A 25,787-nucleotide genomic window follows, 5' to 3' on the forward strand; every position below is an offset into this window, starting at 1 on the left:
GGCCCGTGGGCCGTACCGTAAAGTTGGAGTTCAAGGCCCAAGGCCCAAATGGGTCTAGGGTCCCGTGCCATACAAATGATATTTTGGTCATTTTTTAGATTTATGGGGTATTTCAATTTTTTTTTTCTTTTTTTCTTTTTTCTTTTTTAGGTTTAGGGAGTATTTTGGTAATTTTAGGTTTCAAGGGTATTTTGGTCAATTTTTAGGTTTAGGAGATATTTTGGTATTTTTTAGGTTTAAGGGGTATTTGGGTCATTTTTTCGGTGTAAGGGGCATTTTCGTAATTTTAGTAGTTTTGGGATATTTTAGAGTTTGATGATTTATAGAAATGATACTTGAGCCATAATTGGGTCTAATTGGGTACCCAGTTAAAACCCAATAAATATTAATGTTAATTAGGTTTAATTGAGTTAATACTCATTTAACCCAATTAATAATTGGGTAAGTTTGAGTCTTATTTAAGTAGGTGGGTTTGGGTGGGCAAATAGATTTGGGTTAATTTTACCACCCCTAGTGCTAACCCATCGCTATTAAGCTTGTACCAATTCTAGTAAGGCTTTGTGCCACCTGACATTTACTATACTTTGGTTAGAGACTGTCTTGATACACCCAGCACAATGAAAATAGTTAAGAGTAAGATGTCTCACTTCTCTAACTAGCCTGTGATTTGGTTCCTCCTCTTTGAAAATTCTCTTATTGCGGTGAATCCGTACACTCAAAATTCCAAATGCAAAGAACCGGTTCCATGGCAAACACACTTCACTAGTACTCTATTTTGAACACAGGTTTCTCTTCAACCAGCTGCAAATATCAGAATTAAAAAACACACTATCACAACTAGTGTAACCCGAGTGTAACCAAAAATCTTTGGCAAAACTAAAATCACGCAAAACATGAATTGTGGTCTCACTCTCTCTACCACAAATTTCACAGATGCAATCTTCAGAAATACCTCTACTCATAAGCATATCTTTGACAGGGAGACTGTAAATAGCGCATTGCCACACAGATTTTAATTTTTGGAACTGTATCAAGTTTTCATATCCATTGCCCAAAAAAATTGATAGGACATTCCAACCCACCTTTTGCTAGTTTATAGGCCGACTTTCCATCAAAATCTCCTGATGGGGAATAAGCCCAGGTCAGAGCATTAGGGCACAAACAAGATAAAGGTATAGGGACAGCCTTAAAGATAAATCAAGACGAAGATCAAAGGAGAGACTGCTAGTGTTCCACGAAGCCTCACTAACCATAAGAGAATCTTCATCACAATTTAGAGGACCACAAATTAAAGATCTGAAAGCCCCATTAGAGAGCCATTTATCATGCCACAGACTAGAATTACCGTTTGAACCCATTTTCCATTTGGAACCTTGTAAGAAAATGTCATAACCTTTCTTCATACCTGCCTAAGTTGTAGAACAATTTTTATTAGGATTCTTATACTTACAACTCAATACTTTTGCCTATAGTTGTTCTCTCTCCGTGTGTGGCCTCCAATTTAATTTAGCTAACAGTGCCAAATTCTTTGGTTTAGCTGCAGAAATTCCCAATCCTCCCTCTCTCTTAGGAGTTAGGCCTCGGTAATCTTTTCCCAACTGATGGTGTGAAGCTTCCTCTTCTCCTCAGTTGTATCCCATATAAAATTCCTGCTGACTGTCTATCGCATTCAGTGTCTTCCCAAGGAGCATTGGTCCCTTGCATAACATATACTGGAATTGCAGACAGTAATGACTGGGTTAGAACAACTCGTCCTGCGAAGGACAATAGATGAGCCTTCCAACCAGCAAGCTTACTTTGGATTCTTTTGAAGACAAAATTAAAATCCTAATTGGTAGAACCTGGGAGCTTTAAAGGAAAGCCCAAATATTTCCCAAGGTTTGGGGTAGAGTGAAGATTTAGACAGGACCCAAGCTCACCTCTTCTATCTGCAGAGACGTTTGGAGAAAAATAAACCCAAGATTTTCCATGATTCACTTTTTGTCCAGATAGATCACAAAAGACATCCAATGCATCCTTTATGCTTTGACAATTTTTTTTCATTTGCCTTGCCAAAAAGAACAAGATCATCGGCGAAGAAAAGAAGAGAGAACTCTGGACCACCTCTAGAAGCTCTAACAGGATTCCAAAGTTTAGATTCACATTTATCTTTGATTAAGAAAACAAGCACTTCCATACACATAATATGTATAGAGATTTTGCAAAATTTATAATATTATTACTTGGCCAAAGATATGTAACCACAAACTAATTACCTTGGGTAGTTTGATGAATACCGCATACATTTCCTATTGCTATTATACAGGTTCGAAGTTCGTGTCGCTGATTAACTTATATACAAATATGTAGAAGGGAAGCAAATAAATTCCCCCCCCACCCTGACCTTCCCTCTCTCTCTCTCTCTCCAAATGATTTACCAAGGACGCAGTTGACATATAATGCGTTGCAGTGCAAACTTATCTCTTAATGTACAAGCCATGAAAAAACCCCTTAAACTTAAAAATTTGCTCCACCAAAGAGGGGCATTCAGGCAGAATTTTTCTAAGTTAACATCAATATATATCTAATTATTACTGTTCCCTATTCTCGATACCAGATTCAGCTTCAGTCAAATGTTCATCGTTCTCCACTAACAAATAATCACAAATCTCCAAAAGCTGATCTGCAAGAGGAGGAATTCCTGGATTGCGGCCATCGTTGTATCTGTGGGCATTAAAGGTGATCTGCCACACGTCATGCCTGAAATCTTCCCGGCTCTTGTATTCCATCTTCCTCACCTTCTCCTTGATTCTTGATAGATCCATAGGGCGCTTTATGATGTCATAGTAGTCAGGAGCTTCCTTTTTTGAGACTGGTTTTAAGAAAAGATAGGATACCTCATACCGGTCTTTAAGCGTCTCCACTATGCGCTCCAAGATGTTTGCCAAACCAACCTGTGGGGCAATTAATCAAGAATTTGATATAAATGGGAATTCATGCAGAAATTACAAAGTGAGTTGATATATGTGAACAGAAACTACAAATGTTAGCATCCCCGCTAACAGCCAATCTATAAAAGTAGACACTTCAACAAAAGTAAAAAAGAAAGAAAGAAAATTAAAGGCAAAGAAACAAGATGAATCTCTTCCCTAGATTTTGTTTTTAATAAAAAAATAAAAAAAATTGTATTACCAATAGGGGTGTATTTAAAGCAGCTTCACAAAAGAACAGGTTGGATAAAATAATCCAACCTCCCCTAGATTTTATTAAAAATGCATTAACCTCTCTTGTTTTTTTAAAAATTACTCAATTACTGCCCAAGTTTCATATTTATTATGCACTTTAGTCCAATCTATTACTGATACAAACAGAAACCTTTAACGCCAAAATTAATATTATGTGAAATAATAAAAGTAACCTCACCTAGTTAATCAAACTTTTGAATACATATGATAAGGGCTGTTAAACCCATTCTTCATCAATAATAAGAGAAACCTCTCTCTCTCTCTCTCTCTCTCTAACATATGATAGTTTAGGTATACTGCAACTCTTACTCCTTTCATTTTAAGTCCAACGGATAGGTAGATGTTCTTTGCAAGGCAAGATCGACGAAAAATTCATCTACAATCAATTGAATAGAGTTGTCTCTTGCAATTGATCTTTACCTAAAGTTTATCTATGAGGTGAGATATCATACCATACAAGATAAGACCACCATCAATGATAATAATGGAGCAGCACATGAGGAAGAAACCTACACAGAAGAAATTAAGATAACAAGGTAAGACTAAGCACAGTACCTCTCCCCCCTTACGACGCTTTGTTGGTGGGCCATAATCTGCACCAAACTTTCCAAGCTCAGCAACAGGCCTCCTTTTTGCACTTCGTTCTCTCTCTGGCACCCTTTTGTCATTTCTTCTTGTTCTGGGGTCCTCTACATACTCCTCTCTTATTTCAGGCCTCTTCTTCTTTTTCTTCTTCTTTGCCTTCTGTCTTTCTTCTTCCTCCCTCTCACTTCTGATTGCTGCTGCATATTTTTTTATCTCTACTAACTTTTCTTGCCCTTCAAACCATCTTCCATCCTCTCTAGGTTTCTTTTTTGCAGACTCCTCAGCCAAAGTCCTCCTCTCCTGCTTCCTGTGCTTTGCAATATTTGATAATTCAACTATTCTTTTAGTCTTCTGGAACTCAAAACTAGGACTTCCATCCTGACTGACCTGGTCCAGGTCAATAATTTCTTTGGGCCGTTTGATTATGATTTTCTTCTGAGGCTGTTCTCTATCTGTTTCTGTAGGTGGCCGTATCACGATAGAGCGTTTATGAGATTCCAGCTGATCTCTTACTGTATTTGCTGGTGGTCGTATTTTGATAGAGGGTTTAGGGGTCTCTGCATCTTCAGGTTTCATCTTGTTGGGAATTATTATTTTATTAACCTTAACAGCTGACTTCCCAGTTTCAGGATTGGGAGTGACTGGTTGGTCTGAACTTAGTGCTGCTTCAACAGCAAGATTATCAGAAAACTTATCGATGGAACCACACTTGAACTTCACTGGAAGAACTTTTGCCTTCAAACTAGATTTTTCAGCCTCAGGAGTTTCGACCACGGCAATTTTTGTAGCACTTTTTGGAATGGCCTTCTTTGTCTGAGTTTTCTGCTGGGTCTGACTAGAAGGATCCAGAGGTTTTATTTTTACAGGTGCCTTTTCTGGATCAGCAGTTTCAACGTGTGCTTCTAGATCTTCTCCATACTTAGGGCAGTTCTTGTTTGTCCTCATATGTCCAAGCTGGTCATCAAAAGGTGAACAGTCAATACTTAATCTCTCTCTCTTTTGTTAAAACATCATAGCATCTCTAAAGTAACAAGGTAATATTACACACCTGACCACATGCCCCACAAACAAAACTCTCTCTTGCAGATTTCTTCTCCTTAAAAACCTGGTTTCAGTCAGGAGAGTTAATTAATGCAGTCTTGGGCAGCAGATGTAAACACTATATGTTATGACAACCATTCACAAAAAAAGCATGTACTTTCAGATTACAACCATACAGCAGATTGGCTCTAGAACAGAAATGAACTCAAAATAAGTACAATTCAATACTCCCCTGTAAAATGAAGCAGTTTTCCAGACATTTGAAATTACATCCACCCAGAAAAATAAACATTTTTAGAGGGAACCACTGCATATAACACAGTTTAAAACCAGATCAAGGGAAAATCACTAGAGCCAAAATTTGTCTCCATTCTCAAAATTTTTTTTAAAAAGTAAAATTTCATTAAAAAAAGGTTAGAAGGGCGCCAACCATTTGTCTCTGCTCTCATGATAAGCTAATGGACAATAATATGTGCGCATTCAATAAAAATTCATGTTTTCCCAGTAAATACACTAAATTCTTCACGTGCTTTCTAATAATTCTTGTAAAATTGTCATTTTGGGGATGATTCCTGGTAGATCAAACAATTTCATCGAATTGAGTATTATTGTATATTATTGTATGTGCAATAAGAACACCATACCAGCAACATCAATGAACCTGACTACTTAAGTTGTTCATAATACATTTTTAGCTTTTAGAATCTATTTCTTGGTTCAAGATCCCCCTTCCTTGACTGAATAAAAAATAAATACATCTATTCCAGCCATATGGGAATGGGAATATGAACTTATATTCTATAGCATGACAATTGAGTCGATTTCATGAATATATGTTTACTCCATACTGGGAAAGACCACAATAGGGTTAGTCTATATACATTCTAATTATGAAAAGGGATTACCCAAGCATATTTAAATGAGCACTACATTTACATATGGATCCCTATCTTGTTACATTCCGCTTAGGCATTATAAAAAAAAGTATAGTAATTCTCAAACAATGAATGAACCAAAGATGCATTGGTATCAATAAGGCACTCCAACATTTGGCATTTAAGGGCCTCTGATAGTTACTGCTAGAGGAAAGTGTGGTTTCAGGCCATATCAGGTTTAAAGATAAATTTGGGGAAATCAGAATTGGTACTAGTAGGTCATGTGCCAAATGTTGAAGTACTAGCAGACATCTTGGGATGTAAAGTGTTTGTGCCACCACTTGGGCCTTCCTCCTTTAGGGGCAACTTTCAAACAAAGGCTGTATGGAATTCTGTTCTGAAAAATATAGATAAATGCCTAGCTGGGTAGAAAAGGATGTATCTTTCCAAGGGTTGTAGATTCATACTGACTAAATTCACTTTTTCTAACCTATCAACCTACTACCTATCTCTATTTCCCATTCTCATGGGGGTAGCTCATTCTATAGAGCAACGTTATGAATACCGTTTCGGTGCCAATTCCAGTTTGTTCATTGGAATGTAATATCTCGGTACCGGCCTATTTCAGCATACAATTTCCGGATTACCATATATAATAATAATAATAATAATAATAATAATAACAACAAATTTTATAAAAAAAAATTATTATTATTATTAAGCTAAATATTCAAATTGCAAAGAAAATACAAGTTTTGTAGAAAAAAAAAAAAAAAAAACCATTACATAAATGATACACCTTCCAATAAACTTCCCATTTACTTGCAAAAGTCTTCCCCCCCCCCCCCCCAAAAGCCCACATGAATATCATCTTTCCCTAGGAGCATTGATTAGTTTTACCACTCCTTAATTACCGTGAGTTCTCTTCCCAAAAAAGTTACTATCATCTTCATCTTCTATCTATTTTTCTCTCACGGACCATACACCCTCTCTGACTCCATTCTCATCTTTCTTTCTTTTTCCCCACCACACCAGCAGATCTGATCCACTGTTTTCCTTCTACAAACATCAACAAAGTAAGGATGTAAGGGACTTGTCTAGTCATCTTTTCCTTATACTCTGAAATCATATTTTGTTTTTGGTTTAAGGAGAAGAATACCCAACACTCCTTTACTTGCAAAAGTCTCCCCCCAGCCCACGTGAATATCATCTTTCCCTAGGAGCATTGATTAGTTTTACCACTCCTTAATTACTGTGAGTCCTCTTCTCAAAAAGTCACTATTATCTTCATCTTCTTTCTATTTTTCTCTCACAGACCATACACCCTCTGTGACTCTCCATTCTCATCTCTCTTCTTTTCTTTTCTTTTTCCTTTTCCCCCACCACACCAGCAGATCTGATCCACTGTTTTCCTTCTACAAACATCAACAAAGTAAGCATGTAAGGTGCTCGTCCAGTCATCTTTTCCTTATACTCTGAAATAATATTTTGTTTTTGGTTTAAGGAGAAGAATACCCAAATCTCATTCCGGCCGGCCAAATCTTCTGTTTCAGCCAGTATTGACCGAAACTCACCGGAACAGCCCAAAACTTTGTCCGAGATGGAACAGGGGGTTATCATTCTGCTTTGCATATCAGTACAATATTTTCCGGCCATTCCGGCCGGAACAAAACAAAATTCAAAACATTGGTATAGAGAAGTTGCAAAGGGATTTCTTGTGGGGTGGAATTGGAGATAAGTTTAAGTACCCTCAGGAGCTTTGGGCAAAATTCTAACTGTTGATAACTCACGAAGCGGCGAATAATCATTATAGATTGGTGTTGTATGTGTAAGATGGCTGGGGAAACAATGGATCTCCTAGCTTGAGAGCTTTGGAGTATGGTTTTTTCTCCTTTTCACTGGGCGGGTGATTCCAGAGCTTTTAGCTTGTTGGCAAGGCAAGTTTGCCAGATGTAGTAATATAGTAATTTGGAATGTGATACCGCATTTCTTACATGGTGCATTTGGAGAGAGAAATGCCAAAAATTTTGAGGGTTGGGAAAATTTTGTTCTGAATCTGAAACTTTTATTCCTCAAATCTATATTTGAGTGGGTGAATGCTTCTGGTCTCTTTTCTTTTGCCAGTATGCTTAAGATGCTTGATAGCTGTACTTTTAGTACTTACTGTTGGTGTATGTCTTGTATACATCCTAAGTACATGGGTTTTGCCCCTTTGCAGTTTTATTATTTATTTTTTTAAGATATATTTTTTCAGTAATAACAAATTTGGATTGCTTTAAGAACTCAAATAGATATGGAGTATATGAGAGATTCTCTTAAAGAACTAAAGTCTAAGATTTTAAAGATCCACAAAATCTACAATAAAGCATTTTTGATCTAGATAGTGGATAGATGAATCTTGCCAATAATTATAGAACATTCAAACAAAAAACGTATAAAAGCATATTTGATCTGGATAGATGAATCCTAAGGGTATGTTTGGATGGAGGGAAAGTAAGTGGCTGGAAATTCCAGCCACCTTCTAGCCACCTCTCCTCTACTCTCCCTCCATCAAATCATAGGGTAAATCCTTCAAAGTTCACAATAATTTCTCTATCTCCAAATTGTTCAAAAAGGCATTGAGGAGTCACATTCCAAATGAGGCTATATGTGTCTACCAAACAACCCTTGCCAATAGGAGTAGACATCTATCACCTTCTTTGAAATCATCCAATGAATTGCAAAAAGATGTAAGAGCACAAAGCAAAGCAATAGCAAACAATCGATGAAGTAGTAGTTGATACAATATAATATATATATATATATATATATATATCTTCTAGTGTTTGGAAGGGAACCCCAAACTATGGAGCCGGGGATTTTGAAGAAACTAAATGGGAACACACACTCTTCTCAGGCATTCTTTCCTATCCAAAATCATACTCTCTATCACCTCCATTTTTTTTTTATAAGCAAAAATAATTTATATAAAAAGAAAGAACGCTCAAAAGCAAGCATCTGCAAAGAATTACAACAGGCACTCATGATGTCCAAAAAATCAATAATAGAACTTCAGGATACCCCCTAATCAATGTACAATATTCAAACATAGTTCTCAAAAAGCTTTTTTGAATATCTTGCATGGATCTTCATTCTAAAAAGTCCAATGATTCCTCTCTCTCCATATGGTCTAAATAATGCAACATGTAGCTTGCCACACTACCCTATTACAGTGGCTTCCAAACACCCCTCTCTAAATAGTTAACAAATCAATTACTTGGCATGGCATTACCCAACGTACCCCAAAAACCACAAGTGCAAAAGACTAAAGCTCCCTAGTAATAGTACAGTGCAACAACAAATGCTCAAAACTGTTTCAACACTGCCCTTACACATGATACATCTATTAAAAATCACTAGCTTCCGTATAACAAGGTTATCTATCATCAATACAGAATTCAAAGATGCAGTCCATACAAAAAAAAAAAAAGCTAACTTACTTGGAACCTTACTGGCCCAAACACCTTTCCAAGGGAATACAGAATTGAGTGCACACTGCAAACATGCTTAAAAGGACTAACACTGAATTTCCCCTTCCCATCTGGCTTCCAAAATAAACAATCCTCATTACTTTCTACAACCTCTTTAGAGTGAACTACATCCATGAACTAATTCACCCCTTCTATTTCCCAACCCATGAGCTCATTCCTCTGTCACTGCCTTAATTCACATGTCATTTTTTACTTTTTTATTTTTTTACTATTTCTACTAGTATTTATTTTAGGCCTTCTGTTACCTCTTTTCATTCCCTTAACTTTTCTCACTGATGAATGTATTATTTTAGGCCTTCTGCTACCACTTTTCATTCACTTACCTTGAATCAAATCACTCTCCTTTAATGCTAGCTTGACGTATTCTCATTAGCTAATCAGGGTTGCCCACATCTACTTTCCACCATTCTACTTTATCATAAATCATATTCTCTGCTTCCTCCCAATTTGTAAAAATGGTCTAACAAAACCTATTTGTAATAGTCATACACTCTTCCTTACATTATTGATTCTCTTAGCATCACTATACTAGACCTAATGATCATATCAATTATAAAGACATTAGTATAGATGGGAAAATACATAGTTGGGGGACAGGGACGGACCCAGGTAGGGGCCCGGGCCCCCTGGCCCAATTTTTTTTTTTACTTATTTCATATATCATTTCTATAGTTGGTCCCCCTTCCAAAACCTTAGGGCCCCCCTCCAACTAGAAACTATCTAACACAAAAATTGAACAAAAACAATAAAAACATTCACAATGGTGATTGTATTTTAGCAAAAAAACTATTTTACCACCAAAGAACCATGTGTAATTGGAAAAGCTAAAGCTAAATTTTTTGCAACTACAGTAAACTGGTACAAATACCAATTGACTGTAGCAAGTTGTTAAAAATAAAATACAATATTTTATTAATATTATCTCTACCTTCAATTAAAAAACTCAAATTCTCTCTTCCTTTATTATTTTAATGAGTTGTTCATATTATTCTAAAATGATGTGGTAAAAAAATAGAAAATTTGATGTTGGGTGTATTGTAAAATGAGATGGTAAAATAGATAAAATAATTTTTTGAGGTGCTAAAAGTTAAATTTTTTAGCACCACTACTATGAATGCTCTAACTTCAACCAAAAAAAAAAAAAAAATCCTAGCCAACCTAGTATTAAAAATAAACATTATTATTTATTTTTTTGTCTTTGTTGGTAGATGATTGCATCTTAATGTATTAAGAAACAATAATTTTGTGTATTTATAATTTGTTAATACTATAAAGATGCCTATTTGGAGTTTTTTTTTTTTTTTTTTTTTTACTCCGGCCCCTCTAGTTTGAAATCTTAGGTCTGTCCCTGGCCGGGGATATGGGTATCCTCATGCGGCTTTTCTAGTGGTTGATGCATCTTTTAAAAAATTTCTAATGTAGTGAATTTCCAATAAGTACTGAAAGAATTTTAACGTGTGATGCCACCCAAGACAAAGAAACAAAGATGAATGAGGTCACTTGCCTTGACTTTATCTCCCGATATTTTGATTTTCTTACTGACTAGACCAACACTTGTGATATCATTCTTTTTCGTTAAAGCTTTCACCTTTCCATACTTGCCTTTTTTCGCAATAACATTTTCTACCTGCCACCAAAACACAGAGCGCATTCTATTATCCTCAATTCTACCAACTACCATCATTAGAGAGGAAGGGGGTACATGAAAGACAGAAACTCCATATGTATTTGAAACAGGTAAATAAAACCAATAAGCACGAGTGGAATATATAATGTAAATCATTCTTACCTCCTTCATGTCTTTATTAAATATCTCTTTGGAAGAATAGGACCCATCAGGTTGGGCAGTACTGACAATTTGCTTGATCCGATTTGTGTTCTCAAAACCAAAACTTGGTTGCAAGCCCAAAGCCAGCCCTGTTTCCTCCCTCACAACTTTAGTCTTTTTCTTCTTCCTCCTCTCAGCCTCATCATCTGCAGAAAAGTTTCAAGGTGAGATTTGATGACGTTACAACAATTACTACATGCCAAAAAGTTACAGATTTAGAATGGATTCTGCCCAAATATTAATATCCGTTTCATGCATTGACAAAAAAAAAGTATCCAACTATCTATAGAGACAATAATTTTATTTTTTGGCTGATAGTTACAATCACATGCAAAAAAGTGGCCTAATCAATTCCATGAGTTTTCCAAAACTTTTTGGCAAATTAGAAAAAAAAAAAAAAAGATATTCCCTCCATCTAATAGCATCTGTGTAGCAGAAATATAATTATCGCAAAGGCCCATAAATGTGAACAGATAGAAGTTTATAAAGCTCCCCCATATATAATACCACTGTGTTTGAAACTCCTTTAGTGAGACTAAAATATCAATACCTTCCATGAGTAACCTGCATAATTCGGCAGCTTCAGCGGCTTCATCTTCATTTTCCTCTTCCGCCTGAGCTATGGATGGGCGCCTTCTCATTTTGAGCCCCTTAACACCATCTGCTTTGTCATGCTTTGACTCATAGTTACCTACTTCTTCTTCACATTCCTCTGCATCAAGAAGATTCTCTAAATCCCCAGCAAATGAATCAAGATCACTATTTCCTTCAGAGTCACTCTCATTTTCACGATCTAAGGCAGAAAGACTCTGAACTTGTCGTTCCCAAATCTCCTGACACTTCTCTCTTGTCTGCTGTTGCAGTTGAAGAAATGACATCCGCTGGCCACGCGCATACTTGCTGATAGTTGTGGGATCAATCTGTATCCCCGATGCAGCTTGCTCGCTTGAAAGTTTGCGTATCATAGCAATACGGTGCCACCTAGTCAGTTTCGCAATCTCCTCCTCACAAACATCAAACTTCAGAAGAACCTGTAAATTCATATACAGTTAAGAGATTAAAAACATGAATTACAATAAATATAAAACAAATTTTAAAATGCAAAAAAGAAAAAAAAAAAAAAAAGTCATAAAATTTGGATATACTAGTAGGTTCCAATATCAATAGAAGAGCAAGAACTATTTTTCTCCACTGCTTAAAATGGTCGTACCCAGTGCGCAAAGCTCCCAGTTTTGTGGGGTAAGAGAGGTCATGGTAGGCAACCTTACTCTCAATTTTTCTCCTCTACTACTAAAGAAAAAATAAAAAATACAAAAAGTCATTCAAAGTACTGTGCCTTCCCCAAGGATGAGAAATGCTATAGTGATAGGAAACTATGACATGATTTTGCGAGAGAACAAGCAATACAAGTAGGATAGTAGAGATTCAAAGAAAAACCAGCAGTAAGGAAATAGAAATCAATTATTAGCTTCCAGTCAAATCTCCACATGCATATATATTGCAATCCATACATCAAACAAAATTAGTTTCTAGATTATTCTTGTTAAACCTGAATAACAAAAGGCTAGAAGCAAAACTCATGCATCAACTAATACATAAGGCTAGAAATAAAATAACTCCTGCAAAAGTAAGTTAACCCAGACACCTCTATAAACCATTAAAATGAATCTAATAAACCCCCTATGCATTGTTATCAACAATCACCTCTGGTGTTGCAAAAAATTGAGCTTTGAGCAGTTATAAGGTTTTTCTTTCTACTCACAGGGAAGTAAAAAGGTGAAGGCACTATGTGACCAAATTTTTGTTAAAGCATCCAATTGAAAAGCTAAAGTTCTTCTCTTAACACAAACTCTCACCTCCAAAACCAACAGAGAACACAATGGAAATAGAGAAAGGCCAATTTGACCCAACCCAAACAGAGACAAATGACCCACCCTGTGGACTCCAAGAAAAAACTCATAAACAAACAAAAGAAAACCAAAACCATAAGCTATCAGTTAGCAATTTTATCCAGCTTTCTAACACCAACTCTGTTACATAGACTCAGAACTTCACCCCAAAGTATCCATGTCAACAAAACTAATATGGATACACATATTGAAACTCACATCCCAGATTCTATTGGATTTACAGATACAGGTTCATCTCCCAACCCAGAGAGAGAAAACAAAAAAGCTTAAATTCCACACATTAGCACCGGGCATGCCTAGGTGTGAAGGAATGTACAGAATCTGACTGCATCAAGAATTAGCTTATAGCAGAACTTCAGCAATCAAAGGCAACCTTGCAAGAGCCCACTTAGTGTCCAAATAAGTTCTGATGATCAAGGTTAAGACTAAGAGAAAGCACGAAGAAATTTAAATAGGAAGGCAATTTGCCTTTTCTTTAGTTATTGGTAATTACCCATGCACCCATTAAATCTTGAAACTACTACCTCACCCTCCGCATCGCTCTTAAAAACAGATGTGCCAATTGAGTTAGACCTCATTTGTAATTTGCAAGTTTAGTTTGCAATTGTCATGTTCCTTTCTGCCTTCACAACTAACATTCTTATAAGTAATTGGGACATTTTAATCAAAAGAAGAGAAAAACAACTCAACCGCTTACACGAGTAGTGTACATGGGTTTTTAAAAAGTCAAATAAAAGTACACAAGTAGAAATGATCCAGCAAAAATAGAGATTGAATAAATACTTATAGCAGCCATCTAATCATATAGAGTATGAAATAATAATAGTTTTTAATTCAGAGGGCAAGCACTCTATGCCTTTCTTTCCAAATAAGCCACAACACAATGAGGTATAGCACCGCAAATATCTACATTGCGATACTAACCATGGACCATATATCATGAGCAAAGGGTAAATAGAGAAACAAATGATCAAGACTCACCACTTCGCTTACACATACAACACCAATTGACCACACACAACCTCCATTTACGAAGATTATCCATTGTTAGGATTCTCCCCATAGCAGCTGTCCATACAAAAAAGCTACCTTAGTAGGGACCTTTACATTCCAAATACTCTTCCATGAAAACTGTTGGGATAACTTAGGGGAAAGAACTTTATAAAAAGACTTTACCTCAAAATTGTAGTAAGGATCTATGATAAATAGAAAGTACATCCCAAAAAAATTATTTCCATTGTGAGTGTACCTATAATCTGCCACAGAACTACAGAAACTTCTTCATCTCAACCTGATTAGAAGAGATCAGGAAAGGTATCCTTAAGCATCACACCCCCGCACTAGCAATCATGTCAGAAGTGAACTGCAGACCCACTACCAACCTCAAAATTAATAAACCTTGCAAAGTTATTTCTCCCATTTCTAATATGTTTCCATAAGCTAACACCATGTGAATCCACCACCACCCTGAGTTCCATGCACACCAAACACTTCCATATTTCAGGTCAATCATTGTACACCACAGAACATCTTTTTCAGTTGCATAGCGCCAAAGCCAGTTTCTTAACAAAGTTTAAATAAAGTGAGCAAGCCATTCCCTTGTTGGACCAGTTTGCAAATCGTCTTCCAACTAACCAAATGGAATTTAAAAGCATCATGGAAACCACCCCCAGAGAAAGTCCCTAGGAAATTTTTTACGACAATGAGTGATACTAGCAAGAAGGGGAAACAAAGAAAGGAAATATGCTGTTAAGCTAGAAAGAGTACTCTTAATCAAAGTGATTTGTCCTCCCTTGGAAAAATAAACCTTCTTCCACCCTGCTAATATTCTTTCCCTCTTTTCTAGAATCGGGTCCCAGATCACCTTAGACTTAAATCTTGTGAACTTCCCCAACAAGAACCATATCAGAATTTCCTAGATTTATTTTGAAACCCAAGACAGCTTAAAAACAAAGCAAGACACATTTTAAATGGCCAAGCCGTTCCAGATCATTGCCACAGAGAATTAAAATGTCATCGCCAAACAAGAGGTTGGACACCATCATCAGAGAGTCATTCTTAGGCTGAGTGCAAATGTAGTAAGATTGGCAGGAGGCTCGAGATAAGATAATTCTTAGGCTCAGGGCAAAATTACATGTCCTTGTCAGATTACATTAGTGCTTTGCAAGAGGTTTAACACCCTAATATATTGAAGGGAGACTCAAGGAATGATGATTCTTAGGCTTAATGCAAATTTACATGTCCTTAAAGATAGCTATCTTTACTACAAGAAAAATATCTAGAAGTGCCTCTCCAAGCCTCACCAGGTCCCAAAAACAATCACTTGGTGGAAAAGAAGCGATGCCTCTGTAGGAGGCTCGAGAAAACAAATCAGGAGACCAGACAAATTTGAAACTTATATTCTTACCTGCATTAAGTATGTTACATGTTTTGTTTTACATGTTTTTTCTTTAACCGTACTTTTATAACATTAATCTGTAAAATGTTATTCAAAGATATTTTTGTAATTTCCAGATTGTCTAAATGTTGGCTTCATTCACTCTAGTGGTACACATGTCTTTGCCCAGACCTCTTTGTGCTATTGGACCAAGAGAATCTAAGGTTTCAGAATCCATAATAAAAGGATTGTGTAATTCCTACATTAGGAGTCCAAAGTCCTATGAGAATTAAGAGTACTCAAAAGTCTATATGTATGCATCATGTTACACAATAAACTTAATGGAGATCACTGTTCATGGATTGTGGTACAGTTCCAACCATGGGTATGACCTATAAAAATAAAGATGGATAATGGAATAGACACGTGATCAAAATATGTCTTAGCAATAAAATGTGAGCTGAGAGACTAATTGAACTTGATTTAAACTAATAAAGAAACAATTTTAATTTGCTCAGAAAAATTTACATACCTCCCGTGCTGCCTCCATGCTCAATCTACGAAGATCAGCATCTGTTCCAGTAACAGTGGCTCCTCCTCGACCAGTAACTGTTTTCTTCTTCATCATTGCACTTGACATTGGCGCCTTTGGAACAGTGCGGACATAGCTGAAACCTAGGCCCCGACCAGATGGATCACCAACACCAGTAATTTCCATACGCTCAATATTTTCTTTTCCCTACAAGAAAAAGGAAAATGCCTATCAGTAGCATGTTGGACATCATGTCAGCTTCAACTAAACAAATCTTAATATAGTTAGTCATGAAGATAAAGTGGCTTGAGACTAAAAAGCCAATATTCATGTACTATCAACGAATAATCATAAAAAGTAGCACTGCCAGCCTCCAACACATGATCAGCAGTACGCCATACAAATTTCTCAAAAGCAGGTTAACATATTTTACCTGAACTACACATGCAAAAAAATTGCTACTCAAGCTCCACGGAGTTATCTGCAGCTCCCTCTCGATGTGTGATGCAGCAGCCAGAACTATAGCTTCATCGGGTAGCCGACTCATTGCAGATGAAATGGAAGAAGGTAATACCCCAGAAATTCCCAAATGTTTGAGCCGGTAGATACCAGCTTGCATGCTTTCATAGGAACAAACCTAAGCCCAAAACAAGTAAAAAACAATCAGGAGCTTTATATGAAAAGAATAAGCAATTATCAACCAAAAGCTGTTCCTGTGTAAAATGTAGTGGATAAAACAAATGTAGCAACATGGATGAATATTTTAGGAATGCATAAGACCAATGTTGCACTTATCATCAACAAACTCTTCGACATATGTGACTATATGGTTTATTTAAAACTCATTAGATCCCAATATACCAGAACAATCGCATGACATGCTCACAGATGAACACGTTGGCCTACAAGCAACATACCACAACGGTTTTTCCCTATGTTCATCTTCCATTTATTTTAAAACTCAGGATTTATTATAAAAGAGTAGAGGAGCATAAACCAAATTCAAAGAAATTACAAAAGGTGGCCTCATAACAGGAGGCACACAAAAAAGAGGTGAAGAAGATGAAAGAAACAGCAGGCTTCAATCATCTTCGGACTCTTAGTTTACCTCAATCCTATATCAGCATCAACCATGCCTCAGACCTTGTGCAGCTCACAAAAGATGGTGCCCCAAAAACTTCAACTCTAAATATGCACTACAGTGTTCAAGTAAATAAACACTAATAGCATTGAACTATATGCCCATGGTTCTAGAACTTGGTTCTACAATCTTGATTGGTTTTCCATCTTTTCACTGTATGCTTTAGTGTTGATTTAGGAGCACTCTAAACACAAATCCAAGGGTAACGGGACTTCTTTTAAAGCATTTTACGAAATAGGTTTTTTTTTTTTTTTTTGTGGCTATTTGACATACTGAATAATATTTTCTTATATTTTATTGGAGGAGACCTGAATGGTAATGTTGAAAAAGATAGTGGGGGCTTTAAAAGAGTTCATGGAGTCCAGAGATATGGAGTAAAAAATGAATAAGGAGAGATACTATTCTAGACTTTTCAATAGAGTATGATTCGATATTAACTTAGTTCAAGAAGAGGGACTCAGCACCAAATTTCCCCCAAAAGTGGGACAAATGATAGTCAAATAGATTTCTTCCTAGCTCAAAAAGTTGATAGTAGATGCTGTAAAGAATGTAAGGTGATACTAGTAGTAAGTGTAACCACTCAACATAGGATGGTGGTACTAGATATTTGTCTTAGAAGATGGAAAGAAGAGATATTAGACAAAGTAACCCTAGAATCAGATGGTAGGGTTTAAAGGGAAATAAACAAGGTATGTTTAAAGATAAAATGGTTAAAGAAGAAAAGTGGAGATGAAGATGTTGATAAGATTTGGAATGAAATGGCTAGTTGTATTAAAAGAATGGCTAAAGAAGTATTTTGGAGAATCTAAAGGATGTGAGAGACCAACTAAGGGGACTTTGTAGGTGAATATGGGAATTAAAGCAACAATTAGATTAAAAAGAGAGAGCTACAAAAACCTGAAAAGATGTAAAGGCATTGCTTCTTATGAAAATTATGAAGCTATGAAGAGGGAAGCAAAAAAGGATGTCCAAGGACTAAATGCAAGGCTTATGAGGAATTTTATAGCAAGATGGGGGATGAAGGACGAAGAAAAGTATATTTATAAATTATAACCTTATCAAGACAAGGGAAATAAAACAAGACACTTGAATGGTGTTAAGTACATTAAAGATGAAGGTCAAAGAGTGCCAGTAACAGAAAAGGAGATTAAAGAGAGATCAAACGTTTATTTTGATATATTTTTTAATGGAAGTGATACAAAAAATTGGAGCAAATTAAGTAACCAAATTGAGGATAGCAATCATAGGCTTGTCCAAAGAATTATGACGACCAAAGTAAAGGACAAATTGAGGAGGATGAAAACAAGAAAAGCTGTGGGACCTGATGAAATTCTCATTGAAGTTTGTAAGTGCTTGAGCAATGTGGTTGTATGCTAGTAGACAAATCTATTCAGTAAGATCTTAAGAGTTAACAAAATGCCTAGTGAGTGGAGAAGTCCTCTAATACCTATTTACAAGAACAATAGGGATATTAAAAACACTACAAATTACCATGAAATTAAGCGTGTGAGTCACACTAGAGAAAAGCGAATATGAAGAATATGAATTTTCAAAGCAGAATATGAAACTGCAGGAGAGAGTGATTGAACATAGAACACAAAACAACAATATTGAAAAATAAATTTGGTTTTATGTCATAGCAATCTACCATTGAAGCTATTTCTTACTTAGACGTCAAATTGGGAAATATAGAGAAGACCATAAAAATCTCCATATGGTTTTTATTGACCAAGAAAAAGCTTGTGATAATGTCTCTAGAGAGGTTATGGGGTGGGTTTTAGAGAAGAAAGGAGTTCATATAAAGTATACTAAGTTAATTAAAGATATATATATCATGGAGTTTTAACTAGTGTAAAAATAAGTGAAGGCATCAAAAGTGAGTTTCCTATCACTATAGGTTTGCATCAAGGTTCAACATTAAGCCCAATCTCCTTGCACTAGAGATGGATGAGCTCACTAAATTGATTCAAGATGAAGTCCTTTGGGTGCAAGCTTTTTCGTGGATGATATATTTTTAGTGGATGAGCTTGAAAAGACTACACTTTTGGAGGAGAGTCGGAGGCAAAAGTCTATTACCAATCTTGTGGTGGATGCAGAGTTAACTACAGATTCAGCTTCCATCAGTGTTTGTATTACTCAGCTTTATAAACCTCATTACACTGAGGATGGCGTATGAAGACCTTGGTTGAATGGACTAGAGTTTTCAAGGATTTCAGAGGAGAATGCTGGTTGGCTATATAGACCCTTAAAGGAAGATGAAGTTCTTGGCATGACTAAAAATTTTAATAGCGGCAATCCCCCGGGCCGTACAGTTCTCCTATGTCTTTCTTTCAAATTTGTTGAAGTATTCACAAATATGATTTAATGCTAGTATTTCAGAATTTTTATATTCAAGGTAAGTTTGAGAAAAGCCTAAATGCGACATTCATTGCTCTAATCCCAAAAAACCAAATGTGGATGTGAGAGATTTTCGACCTATCAGCTTAGTGGGTGAGTTATATAAAATCATTGCCAAAGTTTTGGCTAATAGACTTTGGGTAGTGTTGCATGAAATTATTTTTGAGTCCCAGAATGCCTTTGTCATGGGAAAACAAATTTGAGACCTTTTCCTTATTACGAATGAGTGTCTGGATAGCATATCAAATTTTGGAAAGCTAGGGGCACTGTGCAATTAAATGTGGAAAAAGCAAATGATCACTTTTTTGATGAGTAAAAAAAGTATGCGCTCATGTTAAATGGGATTTCCTTCTTTATGTGCTTGGGAGAGGTGGGATTTCCAAAAGATGGAGGAGGTGGATTTTCTATTGTGTTTCCACTGTTAGTTCTATTTTCATTAATAGCAGCCCAAGTGGTTTTTTCGAAAGCTCAAGGTGCTTAAGGCAAGGGTATCCATTGTCACCGATGCTTTTTGTTATTGTTATGGAGGCCATAAGCTGAATGATTGATTGTGTCAATGGAGGTTGTATTTTAGGATTCTCACTAGGCACCTCTCAACACAATCCATTGATTGTGTCACATCTTCTCTTTGCAGATGACACAATATTGTGCGATGCCAATTTTGATCAGATTGTTCACCTATGTCATGTGTTGAAATGGTTTGAGGTTAGTTTTGGTTTGAATGTGAACTTAGGTAAGTCAGAGTTGGTCCCAGTGGGGATGTTCCTAATTTAGAAGAGTTGGTGAATATTTTGGGTTGTAAAGAGGCGAGGTTACCGATGAAATACTTGTGTCTTCCATTGGGTGCAAAATTCAAAGAGAAGACAACCTAAACCCAATTCTTGAGATGATGGAGAGGAGATTGGCAAAATGGAAGAGAATGTACCCATCTAAGGGTGGTCAAGTGACATTAATTAACAGCACTCTTTCCCATTTGCCAACCCTGGTTCTTCCTTTATTCAAAGAGAGGCGAGGTACCCATCTAAGGGTGGTCAAGTGACATTAATTAACTCATATTCCATCTGGTTGTTAGCTTTTGGGTCTCTCTCTATGTTCTTAATGGATATGCTTGATTCTTATACATTGAGATGATTTTTTTTTTTTTTTTTTTTTTTTAGAATAATTTTACCGAAAGAATACTACTTCATGCAAAAGGGGAAAAAAGTACATAAAAAAAATTACAAAAATTACAAAAGAATTATGTAAAAAAAGATAGACTCTATAAACACTGGAATGGAAACTCCAGTTGTAAATCCCAAAGCACAAGACCAATTAAACAAAATTCCTACAAATGAAGCTAGGAGCTAATCCCCTATACTCTCCATATCCTCAAATGTACGCCTATTACGCTCCCATAAAATAATCCACATCAAATATAATGAAACCAAATATCAAATATATGACAAATGTTTTCCCATCCAGTTCCTCCACCCAAACACAAGATCAATCACTCTCTCTAGTAAGACCTAGGAGACTCCAAAAGATCCCAAAAAAAAAAAAAAAAAAAAAAGCTCTACAACTGATGGGCTCCCTTGCAATGAAGCAAAAGGCGATCCACAACATCGGCACAAGCAACACCAATCCACTAGAGTATAGCCTCTTCTCCTAAGATTATCAAAAGTAGGTACCTTCCCCCACGTCACCGTCCAAACAAAAAATGACACTCTCCGTGGGGTCATCAAAAAATTGGGTCAAAAGATCCACTGTGTGTAGGTAATATGTAACTTCGAAGACTGTTTCTATCCCTGTTGAGAGATGCCAACCATCTCTCCCTTTGCAATGAGAATGTTTTTGGTCATGTGTACACTGCCTGTTTACTTGGGATCTTTTTTATCAATAAAGATTGTTATTTATCCACACACACAAAAAAAAAAAAAAAAACATTGATAGGGCCATAAGACTTGATGGTCAAGAGGTTCCAAAGAGCAAGAGGATTTGATATCTTCGATTAATATTTTATAAATATAGTTTATAAAGATAGAGAGATTGAAGAGGATGTGAATCATAAAATATGAGGATAGTGGATGAAGTAGAAAGCACATCAGAAAAATTGTGTGATTGTAGAATACCTATTAAGTCAAAGGGAAAATTTTTAATAAAAATGCTATAAGACCATGCACCATGGTATTGAATGTTGAGTTGTTAAGAAGCAATGTGTTCATAAAATGATTGTAGTTGAAATGAGAATCTTAAGATGAATAAGTGGCAATACAAAGAAAGATAGGATTCCCTTTTCCTTAACTAGCAACCTCTTCTCTCTATAATAAATTGGAAGGTCAAACCAATAACTGTAGCTGAAAGATTGGCAATTTAGGAAGGACTGAATTTAACATATGAACTCCAATACTGTCTGGATCAATAAAATATGTGGAAGATAAGATTTGAGTTAATAATGGCAGAGGGCTATCGAGGACTGTAAATGATGCATGGATGCTAGAGCTACTGTCAACATGAATAAGAAGAGCTCACCATCTTGGGAAGATGGTGAGGTCAGCTCATCTAAGAAAAAAAGCATTTACTACTACTATTACAAAAGCAACAAATAATTGAACTCTAGCAACATGAACTTTTTATTTTTTGGGACTCAAACAACTTTGATTGGCATATCCCTGTCATTTATGTTTCAGTATTGATGTTAAACTACAAAAACTCACCAGTCATAACATCAAATATCCACCAACAAGGAATATTTTTCAATATCATGCAAGGTCTGAGATTATCTTTTCACATAGTTCTAAAAAACCTCTTCAATCAATTCTTGCGAAGTTTTCATAGAGATAACAAACAAGATTCCAATAATCAGAAAGGTTTTAGTTCATTAACAAAGAAAAGAAGGCAAATGAGATAACAAATAACTCACATCTTCAGGTTTCACTTTCTCTCTCAACTCATCCTCTGACCAAATGCGGAAATTGCGCTTCTTAACCCAAATCCACTGACCATTTGGCCTCTTCTGGAATGGTGCATATGCATTTGAAGCATTTAGGTGAGTATAGAATACAATAGAACTATCATTGAGAACATAAGCCAAAAAACCAGAGCACTACAATTTATCTAATACCAAAGCAGCACAAAGATGTTAGTGTCAGAGCCTATTAAAGACTTAAATAACAAATCTATAAAATGCATGATGACCTGCAAATTAGCATGCTCCTTTAATTTCTTCCTAATAATGGCTTCAGAGAGGTAAGGAAACTGTCCAGGCAACTCATCTGCACGAATGCAAGGGAGCAAATGACGCTTTTCGAAAGCTCGGAACTCACGCGCCATGTACACCAATAGCCTGTTTGTCATATAAGTCTGAAGGGCCTTTGATCCAGGAGATATCACCTCCATGAGAGGCTCCTGCAAAGAAAAATCAACCAAACCAGATTGGCGCCACACCACAAAAGCTTTCCTTGACACAAATAAACCTCCAATAAAATGAAAGTGGTGTGCAGTCATAGTTCAAACAAAACATCAACTAACAACAGTTTATCCTGACCATGAATTTCCAACAGGACAAGTTCAGGGGTATATTCCACTCCCCCTCTCCAGGCCCTGCCCCTGCTCCACACCCAGGTGCAACAAAAACAGTCCCACCATCCATCAGTGATATAAAATCCCCAACCCACCCTGCCCCACATTGAGAAACAATTTTTTTTTTTTTTTGGAAGGGCTTGGGAAAAATGAGGTCATGTCAACCCATAACTAAATTTCACACAAAGGATTAAAGAAAATAAAAAAACCATGATCATCCATATACCCAAAAAATTTCCAAATTGCGCCAAGTATATCTAAGAATCTAAGATATTCCTCTTCCATTTGTTTAGCTACTCTCTCTCTCTCTCAATACTTCTGTTCTCACTTCTCCATCTCTCTCTGTTTTTCATTCACATCTCATTTCAGGATATTTCCCTGGTTTGCATATCATTTTTTCTTTTGCACATCACTTACAATTTCCTTAACAAAATAATATTTACTGTTAAGAATTTGTTAATATTATTTTCTTTATGTCATGCATAGGTAAGTCCAGCTGGTAATAATGATTTCCGTAGGAACTAGCTAGGAGCCAGAAGTGACACGACCAGTATCATTAGTAGAAATAATCACTTCAAGCACCAGCAAAGGGTAAAACAACATTATCAACAGATATTAAGAGAAATAGAGAAAAAGTATAACATAAAGGACATATCCAGGAAGACTACTACTACGGCAAACCTGTTGTCCAACAACATTAACCCTGTCAATGCGTCTAATGGAAAGTTTTCCCTTTGCCGAACGAACCAAGAGATAGTCAGTCAAGGGCACCTTATGGGGAAATACGGGTGCTCTATACATGTTTGTTTCAAGAGATGACTGACTGCATCCTGGTTTTATATCTCCAAGATAAGGGGATTTATCAGCAGGGTCCAGAACAATGACTTGCCCCAAGCTGCTGTTTCCATTTCGCAACTGGGAGCCAGTTTGATCATCTGGGGCAGATTTTTGATAATAAGTGCAAAGTCTTGCACCCATCCCAGCATTGCCCAACAGCAATGGTCTTTCCTCACAATACCTAAAGAGGAATTAAGACTTATTATGTGGGAATTGCCATAATACTGAACTTAAAAAATGAAAGTAATCTTGGCATCAAAAGAAAAACTAAGCAACAACAACATGCACACAATAGAGGTTCTTTGTGCTAAGATTATGAAATGTATACCAGTGAAATCCAAAAATTAATTGCTGCCAATAGCAGAATAGGAAACAGTTGTCACCCAATTTATGTTTCTCCTATGACTCACAAACTAAGAAGATTCGCAAGAAAGTATGAAGAACACTAAAAGAATAAAAGATAACACACAACAACCCAGAAAGCCCTCCTCATATGGTAGTGTTTAGGAGATAAGGTGACCTAAATTAAAGCTGTGAAACAAAACTTTTAACTCACTTACTCCATTAGGAAGACATGACCATCTTTCACTGAAAGTTCAGATTTCTTCTTGAATGCCCCAGGGGGACGCAGAGACTTTTTCTCTCCAGGCATCTTTTGTGCCCTTGGTGACAAGTGTATTTTTGAACGAACAAGATGAAGCAAGGAGTTTGGTTGAACATTTTGGGAAGCAAGAGATCCATGGTCTTCAAGTTCCTTCCCTAAGTAAAATAACTTTACCACTTCGGGCAGCTTGAAGTCTACCAAAAAAAAGTGCCATGTAAGCGCTCTGTCTTCAGAAAAGATTTAGATATAGGAGATGACGTCCTAAGACATGAAATAGTAAAATTATAAAGACAGTAAGCACAAGCAATTAATGAACTAAATAAATAGAGTGCATAACCACTCCATATGAGAAATGACAACCTAGCTTTTTAGAAGCTTTTACTTTGACAGAAGAGATGGTTTCCTCAGGATCCACTTGAATTTTGCTTCCTTTACCACCCAAGCTTTTCACAATAAGTTTCATGGGCCCTTGGGTAGGCAACTTCCCTTGTTCTTTGACAGCCACCGCATTGTCATGGGGATACCACAAAGCTTTTGGCCGATGAAAATTGGCTAGTTCTTTGCTGCAAAACAAAAGGTAAGACTCCAAAGGATGAGTGGAAGATATAGAGCAGAATATAGTAGAATTAACTGTAAGTCTACATGAAAAATACCATTGTGGATCACATGCAAGTACAAAAAAAAAACCTTTAGGTAAACCAGGAATACCCAATATATACACAATCATAACAAACTGCAGGAAAGTAATCATGATTAAGTATTATCATCACGACTATGACAATGACAACATACGTGAAGGGGCATGTCACATTCTGCCGCCAATAACAAAAAAAGCTCCTGGGCTTTGGGCAGTTTGGCTCATTAAAGCATAAAGTTATATTTATTCTAACATATAACATTTTCCTCTGTTTGTGCAGAATAAAATCCTACTCAAAGGAAACCTTTTCTACAGTCAATGGAAAATAACCCAAAAGTGGCATAAAATATTAAAATGTTTTATACTTCTAAGAAGTGTAAAACATTTACCACATTACACAAGTTACCTTCCCTGCGAGACAGGGAAAAAAAAAAAACCCTCAAGTCTCAACAGTATCTCTCTCTCTCTCTCTCTCTCTCACACACACACACACACACACAGAAACAATGGCATATCAATCATATGATCAACACAAACCACCACATCGCCATTGAGGAAAATCTACTCCAATAATTTCATCACCAACAGATTTGGTTCCAAATCCACACTCTCTGACCTTGCTGCGCTAGGCCCAGTGCATACGCAACACTCTTACACCATGCTCTTCCACACTCAATCCACTCTCATTTTCCCTGGCATGCCCAAAAAAAG

At 36.4% G+C, this 25,787-nt stretch overlaps 1 protein-coding gene across 2 annotated transcripts in view; it reads right to left on the minus strand.

The window, feature by feature from the left end:
- Window positions 1-2,196: 2,196 nt before the first annotated feature.
- The window catches only part of LOC126707346 (transcription initiation factor TFIID subunit 1), a 44,521-nt gene continuing 20,930 nt past the window's right edge, over window positions 2,197-25,787 (minus strand). For both annotated transcript variants that reach the window (XM_050406953.1, XM_050406952.1), the window contains exons 10-22: window positions 24,800-25,002; window positions 24,396-24,633; window positions 23,680-24,016; window positions 22,615-22,824; window positions 22,340-22,432; window positions 16,336-16,539; window positions 15,903-16,109; window positions 11,634-12,114; window positions 11,045-11,229; window positions 10,760-10,882; window positions 4,858-4,914; window positions 3,780-4,763; window positions 2,197-2,933 (exon numbers count right to left, since the gene is read on the minus strand). In XM_050406953.1, the coding sequence (XP_050262910.1) occupies window positions 2,571-2,933; window positions 3,780-4,763; window positions 4,858-4,914; window positions 10,760-10,882; window positions 11,045-11,229; window positions 11,634-12,114; window positions 15,903-16,109; window positions 16,336-16,539; window positions 22,340-22,432; window positions 22,615-22,824; window positions 23,680-24,016; window positions 24,396-24,633; window positions 24,800-25,002 (3,685 nt within the window). In that variant the 3' untranslated portion in view covers window positions 2,197-2,570. The remainder of the gene's footprint in view (window positions 2,934-3,779; window positions 4,764-4,857; window positions 4,915-10,759; window positions 10,883-11,044; window positions 11,230-11,633; window positions 12,115-15,902; window positions 16,110-16,335; window positions 16,540-22,339; window positions 22,433-22,614; window positions 22,825-23,679; window positions 24,017-24,395; window positions 24,634-24,799; window positions 25,003-25,787) is intronic.

This window comes from Quercus robur, chromosome 11 (genome assembly GCF_932294415.1).
Source record: "Quercus robur chromosome 11, dhQueRobu3.1, whole genome shotgun sequence".
NCBI classification, from domain to species: domain Eukaryota; kingdom Viridiplantae; phylum Streptophyta; class Magnoliopsida; order Fagales; family Fagaceae; genus Quercus; species Quercus robur.